This window comes from Diabrotica virgifera, chromosome 1 (assembly GCF_917563875.1).
Source record: "Diabrotica virgifera virgifera chromosome 1, PGI_DIABVI_V3a".
NCBI classification, from domain to species: domain Eukaryota; kingdom Metazoa; phylum Arthropoda; class Insecta; order Coleoptera; family Chrysomelidae; genus Diabrotica; species Diabrotica virgifera.
The window spans coordinates 300,732,311-300,754,671 of record NC_065443.1 but is presented as its reverse complement, the minus strand read 5'-3'; the positions used below and the strand labels follow the sequence as shown (position 1 = coordinate 300,754,671).

The 22,361-nt window shown below is 29.8% G+C and overlaps 1 protein-coding gene across 2 annotated transcripts in view; it reads left to right on the top strand.

The window, feature by feature from the left end:
• LOC126879182 (serine/threonine-protein phosphatase rdgC) overlaps positions 1-22,361 on the top strand; it is a 736,378-nt gene that overhangs the window by 642,647 nt on the left and 71,370 nt on the right. For both annotated transcript variants that reach the window (XM_050642225.1, XM_050642224.1), the window contains one exon: positions 2,339-2,488. In XM_050642225.1, the coding sequence (XP_050498182.1) occupies positions 2,339-2,488 (150 nt within the window). The remainder of the gene's footprint in view (positions 1-2,338; positions 2,489-22,361) is intronic.

Here is a 22,361-nt window from a genome sequence, read left to right as displayed (position 1 = left end):
AGGAGAAGAAGTAGGCCCAGAAGACGATTTACGAGTGTTAAGAGAACGAAATAATTGTAAAACCAATTGGATGGAAAGGAAAGGGAAATACCGCTTTTGTCTTATTGAGTTTCGTTTGCAATGGAATAATTTACATGGGCAAAACAAAAGCATATCTTTTTAATGACCAGCTACCAAGCTGCGTTTATTAGTTTTTATTTCAAATTATGTAAATTAAAGTTCACTTGTGTTGTGAAAGCTTTGTAGAAAAATGTTTTTTATTTACAAAGCAATAGTTGCTTTAAATAAAAATGTTTATTTTGTAAGCTTTTATCGATATTAGAAATAAAAAAAAGTAAAATAATTAATATCTAAACAACAAATAAGTGTGATTATATATTTTTATTGTTTGTATACGGGAAAACGCGGTTTCATCGATTACAAAATTATTGCCTTTGATCGCTTAGTGCTTAATAAATTAGTTTTTTTTGTGTTCTAGACTAGAACTTATCAATATAGTTAGGCTAATTTTTAAATGTTATAAATCACAACACAACATAATTTAAAACATGTATCAAAGATAAAAAAGTTTTGTTTGTCTTTCGTTTGGCCCCTAAAGACGATTAAAAATTCAAATTACAACAGGTGGTCCAAAACGCGTCGTGACGTCACTTGGTTTTACATTTACATTTTCCCAATAAAGTAAAGAGAATTTTAAATTAGACGTTATAAACGTCAGTAGAAAATACATTTATGTGACGTTACAAGTGTTTTTGATCGTTTGAACTATTCATAGAAAAATTCGTACTTTTACAAAATGGTTTTATTTTCAATACTAAACCTTCCTTCCTTTCCTTCAAAAACAGTATAAAACTACAATTTTAACAAACTGGTATATATTATTACAATGACATACGATAAATGTCATTAGAATATAAATATTTTTGACTTATTCCACGACGATGAGCTTGCCAAATACCCAAGTAGGTGGAGGCCAATAAACTAAAGAAAGAGAAGAAGAATATATTTAAATATAAGGTTGTGTCTAGGTATACGTTACCGTGTACGCAAATAAAAAAGTTAGAGTGTCAGTGATTTCTTATTTTTTATTTGTTTAGTGTTTGTTTTTAAATTAATTACGGAGTGTGGACAATTATTTAGTTCTTTTAATGGGTTTAAGAACATTTTCAAACAGTACGAAAAAGATAAGAGACTATAAATTAATATATTTTTTTTTAGTTATAAATGAAATAGTATGTATTACCGTAAAAGATTAAAATAAAAAGAAGACCTAAAGCTTTCACAATAATAATTAACTTGTTCTGAAGCTATTATCCTTGTGGCATTTTTGTAATCAACTATTCTAAATGGGAACTAAGCCACAATTTAACCAAAAAATGATTTTATTAACGTTTCGACGTCTAAATCGGACGTCGTTGTCAAAATACAAAATATTATTAAATTAAACAAAAATGGTGTTGCTTAGTAAAAAATTTTTCTAATAATTTATTTAATCTGACTATTTTTTGTATTTTGACAATGACATCCGATTTGGACGTCGAAACGTTAATAAAATCATTTTTTAGTTAAATTGTGGCTTATTTTTTACGTGTTATGTCAACTAAATACATATATTTATTTTGCTAATCTAAATATATACTTTAATATATACATTGATTTATTACAATTAAGTTTGAAACATCTGAATAGTTCTGCTTCCCTTCCTTTAACAAATATTTTTCTATCAAACACACGCTAAACATATCAAAATAGCATGTACCAAAATATACATTCACTGCGCACGCTAAATAATAACGTCACTGGCTTGATGAAGTTTAATTCGCGTGTACATACCTAACTTTTTTATTTGCGTACACGTTAGCGTGTACCTAGACACAGCTAAATATAACCATAATAATAACTAATGTAAAGCTATGTGACGTCACGGGTCGTTTGAACTATTTTATACCGCTGAAGACTTTAAATACGTATTTCTAAGTTATTACGAGTTTTTGAAGCGTGAAATTTTGGAAATCTTATTTTTAAACAAGACTGAACATTATTATGTAATAAAAAAAATTGTGCAAGTTCCCTATTTACGAAATCAAAACATTGCATGTAAATAATAATTGCTTGAGACTTAAAAATTAAATCGATATGGATTACTCTTATTTTTGAATGCTAATATAAATCCTGTAAAAGGCCCTCTTAGACTTCGTATGTCTAGGCAGTCACCACTTGGCATCTACCAGAACATGATAGATCAGATTTATTGTGACGCCGCGCCGTCGTTGTAATAAACTATTGTAATAAATACTAAAAGACACAAACGCATGCTAAAATTGTTTTTTTTTTTCAGAAAAACCACGAAAAGCTTCTAAGGCTAATAGAAGGCGTGTACCGATATCTTCCACTTGGCACCATAGTTAATAATAAAGTTCTGATAGTTCACGGTGGTATATCAGATATCACTGACCTGGATATGATCAAAGGACTGGACAGGGGTCGAGTGAGTATCCATTTTATTTTAAGTCAGTAAAAATAATATTTTATCTTGAATAGTTAAAATATCGGTAAAGGATATAAAAAAAATATATCAGTATGTTTTGGCACTTAATGAGAGAACTGTAACCTCCCAGTAGTGTTATAAAATGGTTTTCGGTGGCTTATTCTCGTGATTCTCTATGTATTGCATGTATGTATTTATTGATCTCATTCATCAGAGCGTGTGTCCAATTAACATACTACTACTTCTTAGAAGATATTCTTCTTCTCCTTGATGAATACTTTGTCCTGAAGAATTAGTTGCAACAAGCAATATTTATGTTGATTCCTCATAACATGGCCAAGATATTTAGTACATTCTTTCACGGATTTTGCTGTAAATTTTAAAGAACCGCTTGGATTGACATGAAATTTGGCATATGCATAGCTAACATGTCATAAAAAAAAGTGATTTGATGCCGATGTGTGCTTTTGCCCTGGGGGTGAGTTTCACCCCATCTTAAAGGTGAAAAAATATATTGTCGTCGTCACGGCAAAACTCACTAAGTCCCCTTTTGCTGAATTTGAGTTAAGTGTCCTGATAGATTCACAACATCAATTTTCAATGTCTGGCAGAAATAACGAAGTCCTAGAAAGTACGTAGAGATGGTTTCCTAAGTCAGTGAATATGCATAAGTCCAAAATTACCAGTTTGTTGTCAGGCAGAAGCCACTAAATGTTTGTTTTCTCAGATTTGTTATTTTGGACTTAGTGACTTCTGCCGCAACGACGACGAATGTCCAAGATAAGCCCCGAAATGGATAACCTGACTAATTTTAAGCAACTTTTGTTCTAGAGTTTTTTCACCAAATCAATACTTTTCGAATTATTTGCAAGTGAATATGTTCATTTTTCAACAAAATAACCGTTTTTAGACGGTTTTTCGCAAATAACTGAAAACGTAAGCATTTTGTCGAAAGAAATATTCTTAGCAAAACTATAGCCTATCAAAAAGTGAAAAAACGGTGTATATATTAGGTCTCTGTACCTAGCAAAAGCAGAGTTATAGCTAATGAAAAATAAGTTCGAAAAATTCCAAATAGGAAAATTCAGTGTAAAATATCCAAATAATGAAGCATTCTTGGGGAAATAATTACATTTTTTAAAGTGTTTAAAAAAAGCGTTATCTGTTTTCGTAAAAAAAATTTCTAGCATCAAATGTAAGCAAGTTACGCTCAAAATTAAATTTGTCCCTTTTGTTTTGGCAAAAAAATCAGGAAGATCACCCCCCAATTTATAACTAATGAAATTAATCGTTACCGCTTCACAAGTTACTTCACTTAGGTTGTGTTTATATGATCTGTAAGTTTCATCTATTCAAAGTGCTTATTTTTGAAAAAATTTGGTTTTAAAGTAAAATTTTTAAAAAATTTTATTTTGAAAAAATGCTTTTTTTCAAAACAACTTAAAAATTGTTAGAGGTACCAAAAACCTTAAACAATAAAAAAAGTCAGCTTCACTTTTCAGAATATTTTGTATTTTTTGTTTTTCTGTAAGACAAAAATTGGTTAAGATTCGGTGTTTATAAATTTGCATACACTCGTGATAAGTGACTCGTTCAAACCCTTTTAACCACAGCTCTTTCAAAAATAAGGATTTTCAACCGCTGAAACTTACAGATCAAATGATCAATACATACGCGAGTAAAAAACTTTTGAAGTGGTAACAATTAAGTTCATTTGAAATGCTAATTAGGGGGTGATTTTCCAGACTTCTTACCAAGAAAAAAGGGTCCAACTTAATTTTGAGCGTAACTTGTTTACATTTGATGCTAAATTTTTTAACAAAATAAACATTTTTTTAAACACTTTAAAAAAGTTAAAATGAGTTTTCCTCAAAAAAGTGCTTCGTTTTTTGGTTAAGGCACGTTAAAATATTCGATTTGGAATTTGACGAATATGAACCTATTTTTCATTAGCTATAACTCAGCTTCTACTAGGTATAGTGACCTAATATATAAACCATGTTTTTCACTTTTTTATGTGCTATATTTTTGATCAGAATTTTTTCTCGACCAAATACAAGTTTAAATTTTCTTGCCGATTTCCGAGTCTACTATACATAAAATGCACCGTGTCTTCATTTACATGCTTTAAAATGAACATCCAAGAGAACTATGTACAAAGTTGATAATATTCAGATTATTAGTCACTTCCTCAGAGCAATCTACGACACCGTGTCAAGAACAATTAAGCCTTTAACACTTTGGAAATTATGAGTTTGAGTAATTGAGATCGCTTTCGCTAAATTGACTGCTTCCTTCGGGCGGAATTTGATTTTCAATTTTGTATCATCATCTCATTCTACTTGCTCAGGTTTAATCAAAAGCTCACGAGATCGGTAATGAGATAGGAAGGGACTGGAAGGGGATGAGATGGGATAGGATGGGTCGGTTCATTAGGTAGGTAATTACCTACGTAATTATCAATATTATAAGATTAAATTAAGGGAATAGACGATCCAAAATCAAAGCCAATAAGTTTTTAAAAAATATTTATATTTTCTACAAAATTTTTTAAAAATATAATTCAAACTTAATAATGCACTATGTGCTAGTAGCCCAATAAAATAAAATCAAATCAAAATGTAATTCCGTACAGGTTGGAATAAATTTTTAATTAAAGTTTAGGTCAAGACAAATGATATTTTCATGAAAGTATATGGTCCATATGAGGGGATCATTGTTTAAATAATTAAAAATTGGTAATTTTTGCAGAAAATTTACTTTTTTAACTGCTGCGGCAATTCTTGTTCTTATTCAAGATTTTACAATTATTTTCTGCAAAGATGAAGACACATTCTTTTATATGAGACTTACTAAATTAAACTTGACCCGTAATTTATTTAAATAATTTTAAATCAAAATTTATTGAAAAACAAATTTTCAAAAAAAAATATTATTTGCAATATAAATAAGCACTATAAAATATTTTGTTTTGCAGAAAAAGTTGCGCTATGATATCACTATAAATTGACAAAAAAATTGGTTGATAAATATTGAGTAATTTATGAGAGATTTAATTTGTTTATAAAAAATTATCATTTTTTCAATTGCAAAAACGCGGTTGTTGCCGATAGAGTATACAAGTTTTTAAGGTTTCATTTTTTTTTTTGCTTTAATGTATATTTTCGATAAATGTATTGACAAATTAAAGACTTCAAACACCCCTTCAAAATGGCGTTTGAAAATTGGTGTAATATGTTTAAAACTTGTTTTTTTAAGAACATCACCGGGATTAAAAAATTTGATTTTTTTTCGATATTCGTGTTCCTGATAGTTTTTTAACACACTTTGACACAACAAAATAAAAAAAAAATCTAGTACCATTTTCTGCCGAGATAGCTTTTCCAAGTTTAAAAATTCATAATTTGTTTATTTACCAATATTAACATTTTTGTGTCATTTAGATGTTACTATTTTTATAAGCTGCCATAAAATAAAATAAAACATTGAAACTGGTCCATTATAACGAAGATATTGCAAAGTACTACTGCACCACTCTTCATATAAAAATTTTTCAGTTAAGGTCTCTACGAAAATCATTATTTTTTAAAATACATATTCTAAAATTTTAACTCTATGTATAAATGACATTGTTAAGTAGTAGGGTTCATAGATGTACTCACGAACTTTAAAATGTAAATATTGATAAATAAACAAATTATGAATTTTTAAACTGGGAAAAGCTATCTCGGTCAAAAATGCTTCTAGAAAATTTTTATTCTTTTGTGGATATGTCAAAAATTACCAAGAATACGAATATCGAAAAATAATTTCAAGATTTTTAATCCCGACGAAGTTATTAAAAAAATAAGTTTTAAACAAATTACACCAATTTTCAAACGCCATTTTGGAAGGGTGTCTAATCGAAATTTTGATTTTTCAATACATTTATCGAAAACATATTATATAAAAGCAAAACAAATAAGACCTTAAAAACTTGTATATTCTATCGGCAATAACCACGTTTTGCAATTTAAAAATGATAATTTTTTATAAAAAAAATTAAATATCTCATAAACTACTCAATATTTTTCAACCAATTTTTTTGTCAATTTATAGTGATATTATAGCGCAACTTTTTCTGCAAAACGAAATATTTTATAGAGCTTATTTATATTGCAAATAATATTTTTTTGGAAATATATTTTTCAATTTTGATTTACAATTATTTAAATAAATTAAGGGTCAAATTTAATTTAGTAAGTCTCATATAAAAAACTGTTCATTCATATTTGCAGAAAAAAGTTGTAAAATCCTTAATAAAAACACGAATTACCGCAGCAGTTAAAAAAGTAAATTTTGTGCAAAAATTACCCATTTTTAATTATTTAAACAATGATCCCCTCATATGAATCATACACTTTCTTGAAAATATCTTTTGTTTGGATCTAAACTTTGATAAAAAAATTTATTCCAACCTGTACGGAATTACATTTTGATTTACATGTATTGTAATTTTATTTGATCGGTCTATAAAATTAATATATATATTTAAAATTATAATTTCAGAAGTAACGAGAAAGTTTTGTTTGTTCTTTTGTTCTTTAAGGTTGCTTTTAGGACATTTAAAATAAAAAAACATTTTTACGAAAAATGTGCCTATTGCCATAAAACTACCTAACATCATAAATAAATAACGGAATTGTTTTCGTAGTCATCTCCCTACGATGTCCCAAACATATTTTATTGGTTGATTGATGGATTCGACAGTTTACTTGATGGAAGTTTCTATACTTCCACAAAATTTATTATAACTAAGGCCGCTATTATATAAGGCCATTATTAGACTAGGTAACTGGTGGCGCAACTAGTGGGGCAACTGGTGGCGCAACTAGTGGCTCCACCAAATTAAAGCACACAAAATATTATGGGCAACTGGTGGCCGATATGAGCAACTGGTGGCGCAACCAGTTACCGTAGTCTAATAGGTCTCATTTACTTAAATGCCCCGTGACGTAATGAGTCACTGGTGGAGCAACTTGGTGGCGTCACCAGTTGCCTAATATAATACTGGCCTTAGGCAACTGGTGACGCCACCAAGTTGCTCCACCGGTGACTCATGAAGTCACGGGGCATTTAAGTAAATGAGACCTATTAGACTACGGCAACTGGTTGCGCCACCAGAAATTGTTGTCGATCTGGTGGCCGAACCAGTCCACCAGCCGGGTAACCGGGTCTGGTGGCGCCACCAAGCCGGGGAATTATGTTATATGGACCCTATTAGACTGAGCAACTGGTGTCGGTCACCACTAGTTCATTTGTATTGTAATCGAGTGCTTCGTATTTCTTTTCTATTAACTTCTATATTTTCTATTAATAAACGTATATTTTTCTAAAACCTTTTTTGTTGATTTATAAATATGCTATATTAAAAAGTTCTTCTCGCAGATTTAGCCGTTAATTGTTTATTCATTGTTTAAACAATAAAAGCTCTTTTTATATTTTAGAAATATCGGTGAATTCATCACTTTACCTTGATCAAAAATGTTTCTATTTTGTTTTTGATTATGCTGAATCCGAATGTGACGTTAATTGGAAAATTTAAAAAAAAAATGAGCTTTTATATATAGGTACAGTATGTCTGCGTAATTTGGAACCATATGGAAAACTTTTTTCTTATCAATTTTACTAAAAAAAAAATATTCTTTATAAAATGCGCTGCATAGTCTATGTTATACGAGGTATGTCAAAAAAATTATATGTAAAGTACTTTTAGATTTCACAACATCGAAAATTGTTATTATGAAAAGTTGTTAGAATTAAAAAAACTATGTTTTGGGACGCATTAATTTTATTACACCATTCTAATTGAAAAAAAAAATGCAATTTTTTTTTAAATTACGGATACCCAACATCATTTTATTACAAATATCTATAAGTATTTTATTATTAATTTTACGAAAAAAGTTATTGTTTACAAAAAGCTTTATATGGTCTAAAATCTAAGATGCAATCATAATATATAAACTTTTATCAATTCTATACGAGGTATGTTAAAAAATATGAATTTCGTCCAAGAGTAAAGTACCTTTACAGTTCACAATATTTCAATTAGAAGAATGTAATTGCATATTCAAACATAGCTTTTAATTCCGAACAACTTTTTATAAAACATTTTTCGATATTGTTTAATATAAGGATACTTTACTCTTGAGCGAAATTCATCTTTTTGACATACCTCGTGTAAAATTCACAAAATTTGAATCTGATGGTTGCATCTTATATTTATACTATTAAGAGCATTTTATGAAGAATAACTTTTTTTTTTCGTAAAATTGATAACAAACAAGTTTCCAATTGCATTTAGCCCAGTTGCCCGTACTCACAATTTGGTGGGCCCACTAGTTGCGCCACTAGTTGCGCCACCAGTTACCTAGACTAATAGAGCCCTAAGTGACTACAGCTGTTTCGGCGGAGTGCCTTTCTCAAGTGATATAGTTTACAATGTGTTTGCCTTTTTAAGTCTTCAAGTGAAGAGGTTGAGGAGTGGGGAGCTGTCTCTATTAATATTTTATTGGGTTAAGCTCGTAACTTCTCGCCGGCTAAACCATGACAGGAATCCCAACCTCCTGACGATATTGCTGCACAATTTTTGCAATGTGTGGCCTGGTAGTATCTTGCATTGGCATGAAATTATGCTCAGTAAATGGTGCAAATGGCACGACATGCTCTTCTAAAGTATCTGTAATTAGACCAGGGCGGATCTGTTTTGAGGTGGATGTGAGAGGTGGTATTCGGATTTTTGCAGATAAAGTTAGGCGACAACTTCAATAATTATAATTGACTTATGCTCCTTCTCAAATATGCCCGGAACATTAAAAAAACATTTAAATATTTAAAAATTTCGAGAAATATCGATTTTTTTTCTACTTTTATTGTTTATAACTTTAAAACGATTTATTTTGGAAAGTCGTATGAAAAGAAAATAAAGATAATTGAATTTTGTATAATATGCGACTGGTTTAAAATGCCTTAAATTATTACCCTTTCTGCAAAATAGCAATAAATAGAAAATAAGGGGGCAAAAAACACTGTTTTTATTCAATGTTTTTTAACCACTTTGGTTGCACTTAGAACCTTCATGATTCGCTTAAAGAATTCTTACAACATACTTAAACCGTCCACCAAATTTCGTTATAATTGACTTAATAGATTTTGCATAATAATTTTGCAATCTACATTTTTTTAAAAAAGTTTAATTTTTTTAAAATGTTTCTGAACAAAAAGTAGACCATTTAGAAGTTTGCAAATTTTTTGAAGTTATACTTCTTTAGGCGCGATTGAGAGTAAAATTTCATAATACTGCACGCATGCGCACACAAACAGTATGCCGTTTAGTTTCTAAATCTTTCTAGTTATGTATAAATATATCAGTGCAAGAAAAGGTGTGAAAAGAATATATTAGTGTTTTTAGTAAATATATCATTAGGTATGTTCGAACCGATACAGACACAGTCTTCGTAGCGTATTTGGTATAGCATTCGGCCAGAGATTGAGAGGTCTTGAGTTCGAGGTCTTGGGTTTTTTTTAATTTTTTTGAAAGCGGTAAGCACAAAATTAGTTTGGTGTTTAAAAAAAATGAAAACAAACTGTTTAAAGTATATTTATTTTTAAGAAATCATATAATAGAAATATAACTTCTTACGTGCGTACAAAGTACACACACATTCTTTTTTTGTATATAAAGAGGTTCTCCACCTATCTAATACACAATACACAATTAAAATCGGATTATTTAAGCGGCCTCGGCACTATTTTAAAGTTATAAATAATGTTTTGGCTTATAAACAAATACAGTGAGGACGTTTGAGTTGGAATAAATTCATTTTCTTGAGAATGGGCGACTCTGGAGACAAATCCCGAAACAGATCGATTTTTATTTTTAAATTATAATTTTTTGGCATAAATATCATACTAGTGACGTCATCCATCTGGGTGTGATGACGTAATCTAAATATTGGAATTAATTTAATTCAATTTTTTTTTAATTCAAACCCTGTAGGTATAAATAATTATGTTTATGTTTCTATTATTGAATACAAAATTGAATAGCCTTTCGATTGAGCTATCACATGGCACCAATTCTCATTTAAAAACATCATCGATTACGTCATCACGCCCAGATGGATGACGTCACTAGTACCTATGATATATTATTGTGGATCAATCTATCAATCAAAGATAGAATAAAAATTTTATTTTTTAATATAACGCGGGCACATAAATTTGATACACCCTGCATATTGATTTGTAAATATTTATTAGAAGTTAGCTGTCACGCAAGGTGGTTTCTCCTTAATGAAATTTTCCATGAAGAATTAAAAACATTTTTGTAAATAAAAAGTGAAGTGAAAGTTATTTAGGATTATAATTTTAAACCGATTGTTTATTACGGAAAAGGGAAATCCACAGGTAGATGTAATTATTAGTTTTTAGAAAAATAGAGGTAAAGAGAATTGGAATTTTAAATATGTTTGTTTAATGACAGAAGTATTTAGATAATTTCCGAAAAGTCATTAGTTTTGAGTAGAAATATTGTTTGAAAGAATGACTGGGTTTTTCGATTGAAACAGAGGGAGGTGGAGAGAGAAATGTTTCTGATTGGCTTGGCAATTTGGAATGGGGAAAGTTTTGTTTGAATGTTGAGACAGTTTTGGAAAAGAAAGATCATTGTGTTACCGGCATCCAAAAGGAACAGTCAAAAGTTTTCGTGAGTAGTTCAGCAGCAAGTACTAGTGTTTTGTTTTGATTGTGGGAGTAGCCGAAAAGTGGTACGAGAGACAAATCAAATCGAGAAGAAATACCTCTTTGATTATGTACAGTCCAAGAGAGTAAGTTACAAGAATTATCATTATAAAAATTATTTGTGACACCAAGTAAAAAAGATACTTGGGTCTCAGGAGATTACTGTTGAGAGAAAGAGAGGAGAGAGTTTTGGAGTTTATTGAACGAGTACTGGCAAAAAAGGGGCCTGGCTTGTGTTTTGGAGAAATAGTTGCTGGTATCCTGCTGGATTGTTTGCTGAGAACGGAGAGGGCTTTGATTGGTAGCCTGACATAATCAACAAGGAGGAGCTGTTTGGGTCAAGAGGAGACATCATTGTGTGTGAATCAAAAAGGTCAGTCAATAACCTATGTGATAGATTTTTTTTATAATCAGAGGTTAAATTTTGTTACGTTAAAGCATATGCATTTAAGATTCCAACATTTCAAAAATTTAATAGGAAGTATAAGTAATTTGCGAATACCAAATTTGTTTGTTTAGCATGTTTTATTAATAGTATCAAGAACAAAGCGATAAATATTTGTTTGAATTAGATTAATTTATATGGTAAAATTTTCTTTTGGACAGTTATGCCCACAGGATTTAATTAATAAATTTACAGAGCATTGCTTTTGATAATAAAGGTATTTGTATGTGTTTATTTATGATTTTTCTATTTATCTCCTTTTCCTATTTTATCCCGATAAGGATCAACTAAGAGATACTGAAGCCAAGAGAAAGGATAAGTATAACCTAAGAGAATTTAATTAATTTTTTTTGACAAAAGGCATCCTGAGAATTTTTCTTAATATTTTTTATGTATGATTTGCGTTAATTAAATAATCGATCAAATAAATAATAATTAATATCAAAGTAATAAGAAGCAGATCATGACAATATATACCAAAAAATTAGAATGTAAAAATAAAAATCGACCTGTTTCGGGATTTATCTTCAGAGACGCCTATTCTCGAGAAAATGAATGTATGCCAACTCAAACGTCCTCACTGTATTTGTTTATAAGCCAAAAAATGGTTTTGAAAGATGAAGAATTGTTTTGTTAGATAATAATAATAATAATAATATGGTATGGCATTTTTGCCGGGGAGATCCTTTCGGATAGTTCCGGCTCCATTTACATCTTTAACCCTGTTTTAAGTAACTAGTGCCGATGTACACTAGCCCAGGGGGACCGACGGCTTTACGTGCTCTCCGAGGCACGGTGAGACGGCTCGTGTCATTATTGGAAATGAAAATGGTTTATCTTTGGCAGGGCTCGAACCCACGTCTACTGGCGTATGAGGCCAGCGTTTATGCCGTTACTCCACGGCCGTTTTGTTAGATAAAGTATAAATAAGGTTGGTAACAAGCAACATCCTTGTCGAAGTCCTTTATTGACTTTAAACGGTTCTGAGTAGTTTTGTCCGAATTTTATTTTACATTGATTGACTTCGAGATGAAGTGATTTTACGGCATTTATGTCAGTGTCATCTACTCCGTCATTTCTGTTGCTTTCCACAGGTTAATGGCTCGACGAATTAGCGGATGAATCCGGTGGACCTATGAATGTGTAAACATTATGTTATACATTGCTTCATTTCTATAACTTTAATACTATTTATACAAAAAAGTATTAATACTTAATCTCAAAAAATCAAACACAAAATCATCATATTATTTGTCGCTCTCAATTATCTGCAAGAAATATGTCACTCACTACTTATTCCAGATTTACGTTGTAATTAAAATTTAAATATAATTACCATTCTGAGAGGAAATCAGATCGATAAATGCATTTAGGTACTCTCATATGAGCTGGTCTCAGCATTTAACTAATTAATATTCTGGAATATAGAGATTCTGCAAGTTTCTATGAGGTTATAGGAAGTGACTATGAATTAAACTGTTAGATTTATATAATTGCTATTCAAATATATTCATGAAGTTGTGGAAATTTATTTAAATAAAATCATATTAGAAGAAAATAAAGTTCAAGGCAGTTCACACACGGATCTATACTAATTCTGCTGAAAGTTATAGGAACCTAGAGATACATAATCGTTAAACGTTAGACATAATCATTTAACAGTAGCTTAACTATCATTGTGCTATTTACCCTTTAACATAAAAAAATGTCCATAATATTTACAAATATAGGTTTGTAACCAATGTGTACCTCATGTTTGTGCTTTTGCCCGTCGCTAAGCGATGTTGTATCCAATCAATAGGGAACTTGCACATAAAAATATTTTTGCATAAAATTGTTAATTAATGTTTAAAAATGTTATATTCAAATATTAGAGCTTAACAATGAATAGTGTACGTACAACAACTGATAATAGTTCCGCGCCCAAAATTTCCGTTTCAAACAACTTCAAAAGCACGAGCTTTGGTCTTACGTCACCAACCACAGTGTTCTCGTTTCGCCCGTTCGGTGAGCTATTGCATTGAATGCATTTTGCCATTGCTAGTTGTGCGTGTCGAATAACTGTCTTGTTTGATCGGTGTTTATATTATTGTATTTAGTGTATAATATACTTTATCAAAATGGAAAACAAATCTGCGCAATATAAGAATTATATAGTGCCGGAATGCCAAAGCACAACTGTCAGAACATCCAACAAATATTATTTTACTCTACCAGTAGAACCAAAAACGTCGATTGAAATGGCTAAAGGCATGCAGGCAAGATAAAAAGGATATTTCACAAAGTAGCAAAGGTCTTTATGTCTGTGAGAATTATTTCGATGTGAGTATTTATCTAATTAGGTACCTGATACCAATAAGACATTTTCTATTTCAAGAAAAAATATTAGGTAGTTGTTGTTTCATGAAATGTGCCTACTTAAACTTGTTTATTTGTTGCAGTTGGAACAAGAGATGGATAATTTTAATTATTTATAATGGGAAATAAGCCACAATATTATTAAAAAATGATTTTTATTAACGTTTCGACGCCCAAATATTTGGGCGTCCCATTATAAATAGTTAAAATTGTAAAAATGCCATAAGAAAATAGCTTCAGAACAACATTAAGACATGGATAACTATATAAATTCAAGATTATCGGTGGTCCCAAAATTATTAGGTCAGGTGTTGTCCCGCACATATTTGATTGTTAACCAGAGAGAAAACGAACTTTTTCTGAGCCCATAAGGGAAGCAGCCCTTAAAAGGGTTAAACATCAGCTTCTTGAAGATGCCGCTTCCACATCTAACTCTGTTCTAGAGGACAATGATGATAAGAGACAGTGTGATCCTAGTTTCACAAACTTAGTTCAACCAGGAACTGAATTAAACCAACTAGCTTTACCTCAAAAACTGAATAATGCATTAACACAGACTCACATCAAAATCAGAAGTAAAGGTATTCAGTGTAACTTTCAAAGGAGTGTTACAGTCGGGTTGTCGCCATTGAAAATATATAATAAGGATGCATGAACTTCACCTATAAAAGACTTGCAAACATTATTTGAAGAAACAAAAAAATAATCAGGACGTTCTGTATTTGAAGATAATAGTAAATATAATAGTAGTGATGACTATTGGCAAAATGAAAGTGATTCTTCTTGTGATGAAGATGCGAAAGAAGAGAAAGCAAAACAATTTAAAATTTTGTCATTGAAGTGTACAGTGATGAAGTTACAATACAGATCTAGATTGTATACGTTTCAATTAATAGAAATATATTGTAAAACACAAACAATGCATCTATTTTTAACTCTAAAAAGAACAGGACACACATTTATGTCTCTTGGAGATGATTTCGGCATAAGCGAAAGCAATGCTTCGAGAATATTTGCAAAATCTGTTAGATTATTTAGTAAATATTTAAGATCTTGTATTTTTAATCCCTAAGTTGGTCCAGTTAAATTAAACTTACCCCTAGCATTTCAATTAAAGACGATTAAAATGTACTATACAATCCCTAGAATAGCCTAATCGCTTTCTTTTGAAAAACTCTCGTGAGTAAATAGTATCTACTTATGTATGCATTTTAAGCAATTTAGAATGTACCAATTTCTAAAGATTTATAAATTTCACTTTGAAACTAAATAAACTGATTGTAATACTAGGCAAGAATACAAATAATATCTGGTAATTTCCAATTAAATGCGATTAAAATGTTATAGTCCTTTTCATGACCATTTTTCAGTGCGTAACAGTTTTTCGATTTCTCTCTAACGCATTAAATTGTATGTGACAGAAAAAAACGCACGTCGCTGATTACAGACATTTATAACATTTATTCTAGTTATTCTAGTTGTCGATAGATGGCGCCATATCCAAAAAAGAATTATTTATTAAATAAAATAATAATATTATCAATACAATCTGTACAATTTATAAGACTACACAAATCAAAGAAAATATCATTTTATAAATGCAATAGACACAATTGATTTGTTTTTATTCCAAATTGAAAATAAAATGTGACAACTGTCAGATTTAACTAAAATGTCATGTTAGAATAAATGTCATAAATATGTATTATCACGGACTTACCTTTTTTTCTATAATTTGTGACGCACTGAAAAATGGTCATGAAAAGGAGAATATGTACAATTCCCGTAATACTCAAATCGCGTTTGACCGGGCTTGACTCGTAGCCCGGTTGTGGTCCGTGACGTCAGGCCAATAGAAGGACGTTCAAGCACCTTCTAAGAAATTTGAATTTTATAGCATTTGCAAAGCCTCGTAATAAGCGTATGGGTTAAAAATATTTGTTTTTTTTTAAATGCAAGCGTTTTAAGATCATGTTACCTTATGTTTTTTAATATTTTAATATTTAAAAATTTATGCAAGTTCCCTGTTGCCATTTACTGTCACTGCCCTCAATTTTCTCTGACTTGCTCCTTTTCTCCCTCCATTTTTTTGACTCTCTTTAATTTTATTACCTTTCCGTTTAATATTTTCTGACTCTCCCTGAGTTTATCGTGCCTGCCTCTAATTTTTTGTAACTCTCTGTAATTTTTTCTTGCTCCCTCTCATTTCTGACCCTCTCTAATTTTCTGACTCGCTCTAATTGTTCCTGACTCCGTCTAATTTTTCCTGACTGAAGGATATTGAATTATTAATTTGTAGTATGCTTTTTCTCATGAGGATCTTTCAGTGCGTCACAGTTTTTTTTATTTCTTTCTAACGAATTAAATTGTATGTGACAGAAAAAAAACGCACGTCGGTGATTACATTTTGTCGGTGACATTTATAACAATTATTCTAGTGGTCAATAGATGGCGCTATAATCGAAAAAAAAATTATTTACGAATTACATAATATATCTACGAATATAATCTGTTCAATTTATAAGACTACACAAATCAAAGAAAATACCATTTTATAAATGCAATAAACACAATTGATTTGATTTTATGCCAAATTGCAAATAAAATATGACAACTGTTAGATTTAACTAAAATGTCATGTCACTAAAATGTATATTATCACGGACTTACCCTTTTTTCTATCATTTGTATCATCAGTATCGTTTCAAGACCAAAATATGATTGATTAAGACTCAGTAGGTTGTTATATTTTAGTCTGTTGTACAATTTTCGTGACAAAGAAGTCATTCTTGGAGAATAGCTCAATTTCTGTGAAATCATCTTATAAAATCGATGTACCTACGTACAAAAACCAGCGTAGCTCGAGTTTGGAAAGTCATGTTTGTAGGGTTTTCAGGTTGTCAATTTCAGTTTGTCAGTTGGTAGTTCAGATTTCTTTTCCTAAGTGGCGCTATAGTCCAGAGTAGTAAGGATTTTCTCGGGACACTCAAAGATCCAGGTAGCTGACTACTTTTTTAGTTATTGTAGATCTATAGGAAAAAAACCTACCTGTTTCCTGCCTCGAGTTCGAGTCCGTTTTTTAATTATTAACAATTTAGTGCAAAAATCGCGATTTTTTCGATTTTTTGCACTCCATTCAAAAGCTAAATAGTTGACATAAGATTATAAAATTCAGTTTTTTAAAACATTGAAAAACCTTCAAAATGCCTATTTTTGAAAGTTAAAAAGTGAATTTGTTGCTACGCAAACTGCAGAATAATTGAAAATGGTTATTTGTTAATAACTTTTACTAAAACTACCTTAGAACTTTAGTGTTTCACCCAAAGTTGGGTATTGGCGTACTTAACAAACCTTCAAAATTTTAGTTTAGTTTAAGAGTTATTCTACATAATTTTTTATCCCAGAGACCTTTATTTTGCAATAAGATAAGACAGAAAATAATGAACATAGGGCAATTCCGAGTATGCCAAATGAAAGTAGAAGAGTGATATAGTCAAAATATGTATATAAAGTCAAAGTATAAATAATATAGTCAAAAATTCTGATGCCAAATTTTTGAAATTTTGTTTAGAAACATTTAGAATAACTTTAAAAATGTTGTCCGTAGAAACAATATTTTTATATATTCGGAAAGATAGTATTTTAACACGAATTTGCAAATAAAAAATTAGCCTGGTTTCATTTGGGCCAAAGTTGGCCATTTGTTTTTTTAATTCACAGGTAATTTGTTTGTAATAATTAAGGAATCTCATTAATGCCATCTTAAAGAATGGGATTTGTATTTTTTCTTAAAAAATTTGCACAAAAATTGTACCTTCACAGCACCCTCTACGATTTTTCAGAAATGTAGTTCAAACGATTACTAGGGGGAACCTGCAAATCCACCGAGTTAAAATACTGAAAAATAAATTTCAACCGAATATAATTTTCTGTATCTCCGGATCAACTCAATGGATTTTGATTTTTCTTTTTTTAGTTTGTTTGTTATTTCTACGCACATTACAAATATGCAATTTGTTTATAAATTTATTAATGAATTAACAGTCTAATTTGTATAAACAATTCTTAAATAAATATTTTTTTTACAAAAATCAATTATTTTAATCATAGTATCATTAATGATCATAGAAAAAGTACACTTTAATAAATAAATGATTTTTATTAGATAATTATTTATTGAAGATAAATTATTTATTAAAGTATACCTTAACTTTTTCTATGATTAATAACGATAGTATGATTAAAATCATGGATTTTTTTGAAAAAATGATTTTTTTTCAAAAATTGTTTAAACAAATTAGACTGTTTATTAATTAATAAATATCTAGACAAATTGCATATTTGTAATGTACAGAAAAATTACATACAAATTAAAAAAGAACGATCAAAATATATAATAATAATAATAATAATATCGTCTTTATTATTTCTTCAATATAGAAATGTACATTTTTATATAAAACAATATATATTATTTTCAGAAATAAAGGGCGAAGTTAATTTTCTGAAATGTCGCCATTTACAGAAAATGTTCTTCCACTTAACCCGATTCCATATTCAGTAGATCCCGAGATATAGAAAATGATAGTAGTTTTAAGTTGCCTTTTTTAGTTTTTGAACTCGTGCATTTGTCGGTTCCCAGCTCCCCCTTCACTTACCACGACTAGTCACCGATTGAACTACATTTTTAAAAATTCGTGTAAAATAAATTCGTTCTCTAATATGCAAAATGATTTTTTCTGCGGAAAATATTTTTAAAGTTATTCTAAATGTTTTTAAACTACAATATTTCACAAATTTGCCATTAGGATTTTTGACTATATTAGATAATTTTTTATCTTTTTTAGTACGTTTTGATAGCATTAATTTTCTACTTTCATTTGGCATACGCAGAATTGCCCTATCTTCATTATTTTCCGTCTTATGTTATTGCAAAATAAAGGTCTCTGGGAAAAACAAATAGAATAACTCTTAAACTAATTAATGGATCGGTCTCAAATTGTAAGGGTTTATTAGGTACCCCAATACCCAACTTTGGGTGAAATACTAAAGTTCTAAGGTAGTTTTAGTAAAAGTTATTAACAAATAACGATTTTCGCTTATTTTTCAGTTTGCGTAGCAACAAATAAACTTTTTAACTTTCAAAAATCGGCATTTTGAAAGTTTTTTAATGTTATAAAAAATTAAATTTTGTAATTTTATGTCAACTATTTAGCTTTTGAATGGAGTGCAAAAAATCGAAGAAATCGAGATTTTTGCACTAAATTGTTAATAATTATAAAACGGACGAGACCTCTAGGGAGGAAACAGGTAGGTTTTCTTCCTATAAGTCTACAATAACTAAAAAAGTAGTCAGCTACCTGGATCTTTAAATGTCCCGAACATGGTCTATTTCTAGCTTATTACCCTGGAGTACTATTTTTTAACCAGGAGGAGTAAACTAAAAAGACAGATTCACACCCAAGAAAGTCACTAGAATAATAACCAAATACATCTTCTTTTTTGGTTGATCAAGTCGGCCCTCAACGGTAATCCATAAATATTATATTAAATTAATACGTCGCTAAAGAGTTCCAAAACCAACTGATTTTTATATAAAAGCAGACTAACAATCTAAAAATTAAAGGAATAACAGAGAAAACACACAAATCGCCGATATAATTTCATTAATCTATGAAATGTCACTAGTGTCAAAATTTTATAACTGTCATTAATGTCAAAATTTTATAACAGTGGAGTAAACTTGCCTGCGGTTGGACCAATTACAAACAAGCAATACAGCGCCGTAAATTTGAATCACTCCTCTTGGTTGAAAAACAAACCATAGGAGATATCGTCCCGGACAAAATGCGTCTAAGCTTGATGTATCGTCCTGCCTTTTGTTAGATTAGATGGAATATTTTAATACAATATAAATAAATTATTTTAAATTATACAGGGTGTTTCATTGGGAAACGGAAATACTTTAATGGTGAATAGAGGTCACCGAGCCGGTTCCAGATATAGTACATTTTTTGCCCCACCGATATTTATAACCGAGTTACAGGGTGTTTTATCGATTTTGCCCATTTATTTCCTAAGCCATAACTTTAGAACCACCCTGTATATTTTTTTAATATTTGGTACACATATGTCTCATTTAAAACCCAAACGACCGACATACAAACCATAAGAAAAATCCAGGTCCAAATTAACAAAAAATATAAAGTAATTGTGACCTTAAAACAACACCCTGTATATTGAAATTTTGAAAATCTGTTTGCATATTTGAAAAGAGCAGAAAAAAGTAAGTTTAATGGTTAGCTTCAATTTTTCGGCCAGACAATTTTATGACTTTAATTTTGAAATTAAATTGAATTTTTTAAGAACTTTGACATTAAAAAGCAGATATTATTAACTTTTAATTATAAATTATTAAAGTTAATGAATAAATACTCATTTTAAAAATAATCAATACTTATTTACTACATTGTAACGACCCAATTACTAATGACAAGAAAAATCCAGGTCCGGATTAAGAAAAAAATACAAAGTAATTGTGACCTTGAACCAACACCCTGTATATTGAAATTTTAAAAATTTGTCTGCGCATTTTTAAAAAGCATGAAAAACTGTGATTAAAGGCTTATTTTAATTTTTCGCCGTTGATTTAATTACATCAATTTTGAAATTATATTGAAATTTTAAAGAACTCTGAGATTAAAAACCAGATATTGTTAACTTTTAATAATAATTTAATGTTAATGAATCAATACTTACTTTAAAAATACTTAATACTTATTTACTACGCTGGCTTCATAGATTCTCTGGATTTGTAGCTATATGCACATCATTAAAAATTAGAATTGCGAGAATTGGGATATTTTAATGATTTATTAAAGAATTAAAAAAACTGCTATACCTAATAAAACAAAAATTCGTTACAATTCAACAATTTAACATAAATTAAAAATATTTTAACTATAACAGTTCCTCAAAATGTACACCATTTTGTTCGATGCATTTCCTTGCTCGTTCTAAAATATTTCGAATCAATTTTCTAAGTACATTTGGATTGCTCTTCATTTTTCTGGTAGCTTCTTGTGATCTTGACAGAATTATTCAATATGATTTCAAAATTGCCGTAATTAAGTTATCTGCGCAAAAATTTGACATGCACCTTTTAACGCAGTTTTTATGCTCTTTTAAAATACACACACAAATTTTCAAAATTTCAATATACAGGGTGTTGTTTCAAGGTCACAATTACTTTATATTTTTTGCTTAATCCGGACCTGGATTTTTCTTGTCATTAGTAATTGGGTCGTTCCAATGTGGTAAATAAGTATTGATTATTTTTAAAATCAGTATTTATTCATTAACTTTAATACTTTATAACTAAAAGTTAATAATATCTGCTTTTTAATGTCAAAGTGCTTAAAAAATTCAATATAATTTCAAAATGAAAGTCATAAAATTGTCTGGCCGAAAAATTGAAGCGAACCATTAAACTTACTTTTTTGTGCTCTTTTCAAATATGCAAACAGATTTTCAAAATTTCAATATACAGGGTGTTGTTTTAAGGTCACAATTACTTTATAATTTTTTGTTAATCCGGACCTGGATTTTTCTTATGGTTAGTATGTCGGTCGTTTGGGTTTTGAATGAGACATATGTGTACCAAATATCAAAAAAATATACAAGGTGGTTCTAAAGTTATGGCTTAGGAAGAAAATTGGCAAAATCGATAAAACACCCTGTAACTTGGTTATAAAAGTCGGTAGGGCAAAAAATGTACTATATCTAGAACCGGCTCGATGACCTCTATTCACCATTAAAGTATTTCCGTTTCCCAATGAAACACCCTGTATAAGTGAACTGCTAAATATACTACTTTAGGGCCGGTTGTTCGAACGCTAATCAAGAATGATCATTATCAAATAATTAATTACTGTCAATGTCAACTTTGTTTGGGTTGTTAAAAAGTCTGTGGAGTCTATAATCAATTAATATAACAATCATTATTAACATAATTAATAATAAATCTCATAATTGTAATTAATTATGTTTTCAGCAACCCAAACAAAGTTGACATTGACAGTTCTGGTGACAGTAATTAAATATTTGATAATGATCATTGTTGATTAGCGTTCGAACAACAGGCCCTAAATCACATTTTTTTAATATAAATAAATTCTTAACTGAAATCTTTTTGTGCTGACGTTTGGCAATTATATAATAGAATTATAACTTTGGTCTAAAGAGATACATTTTATAACAAGCCCCTTAAATGAATTTAATTTTTAG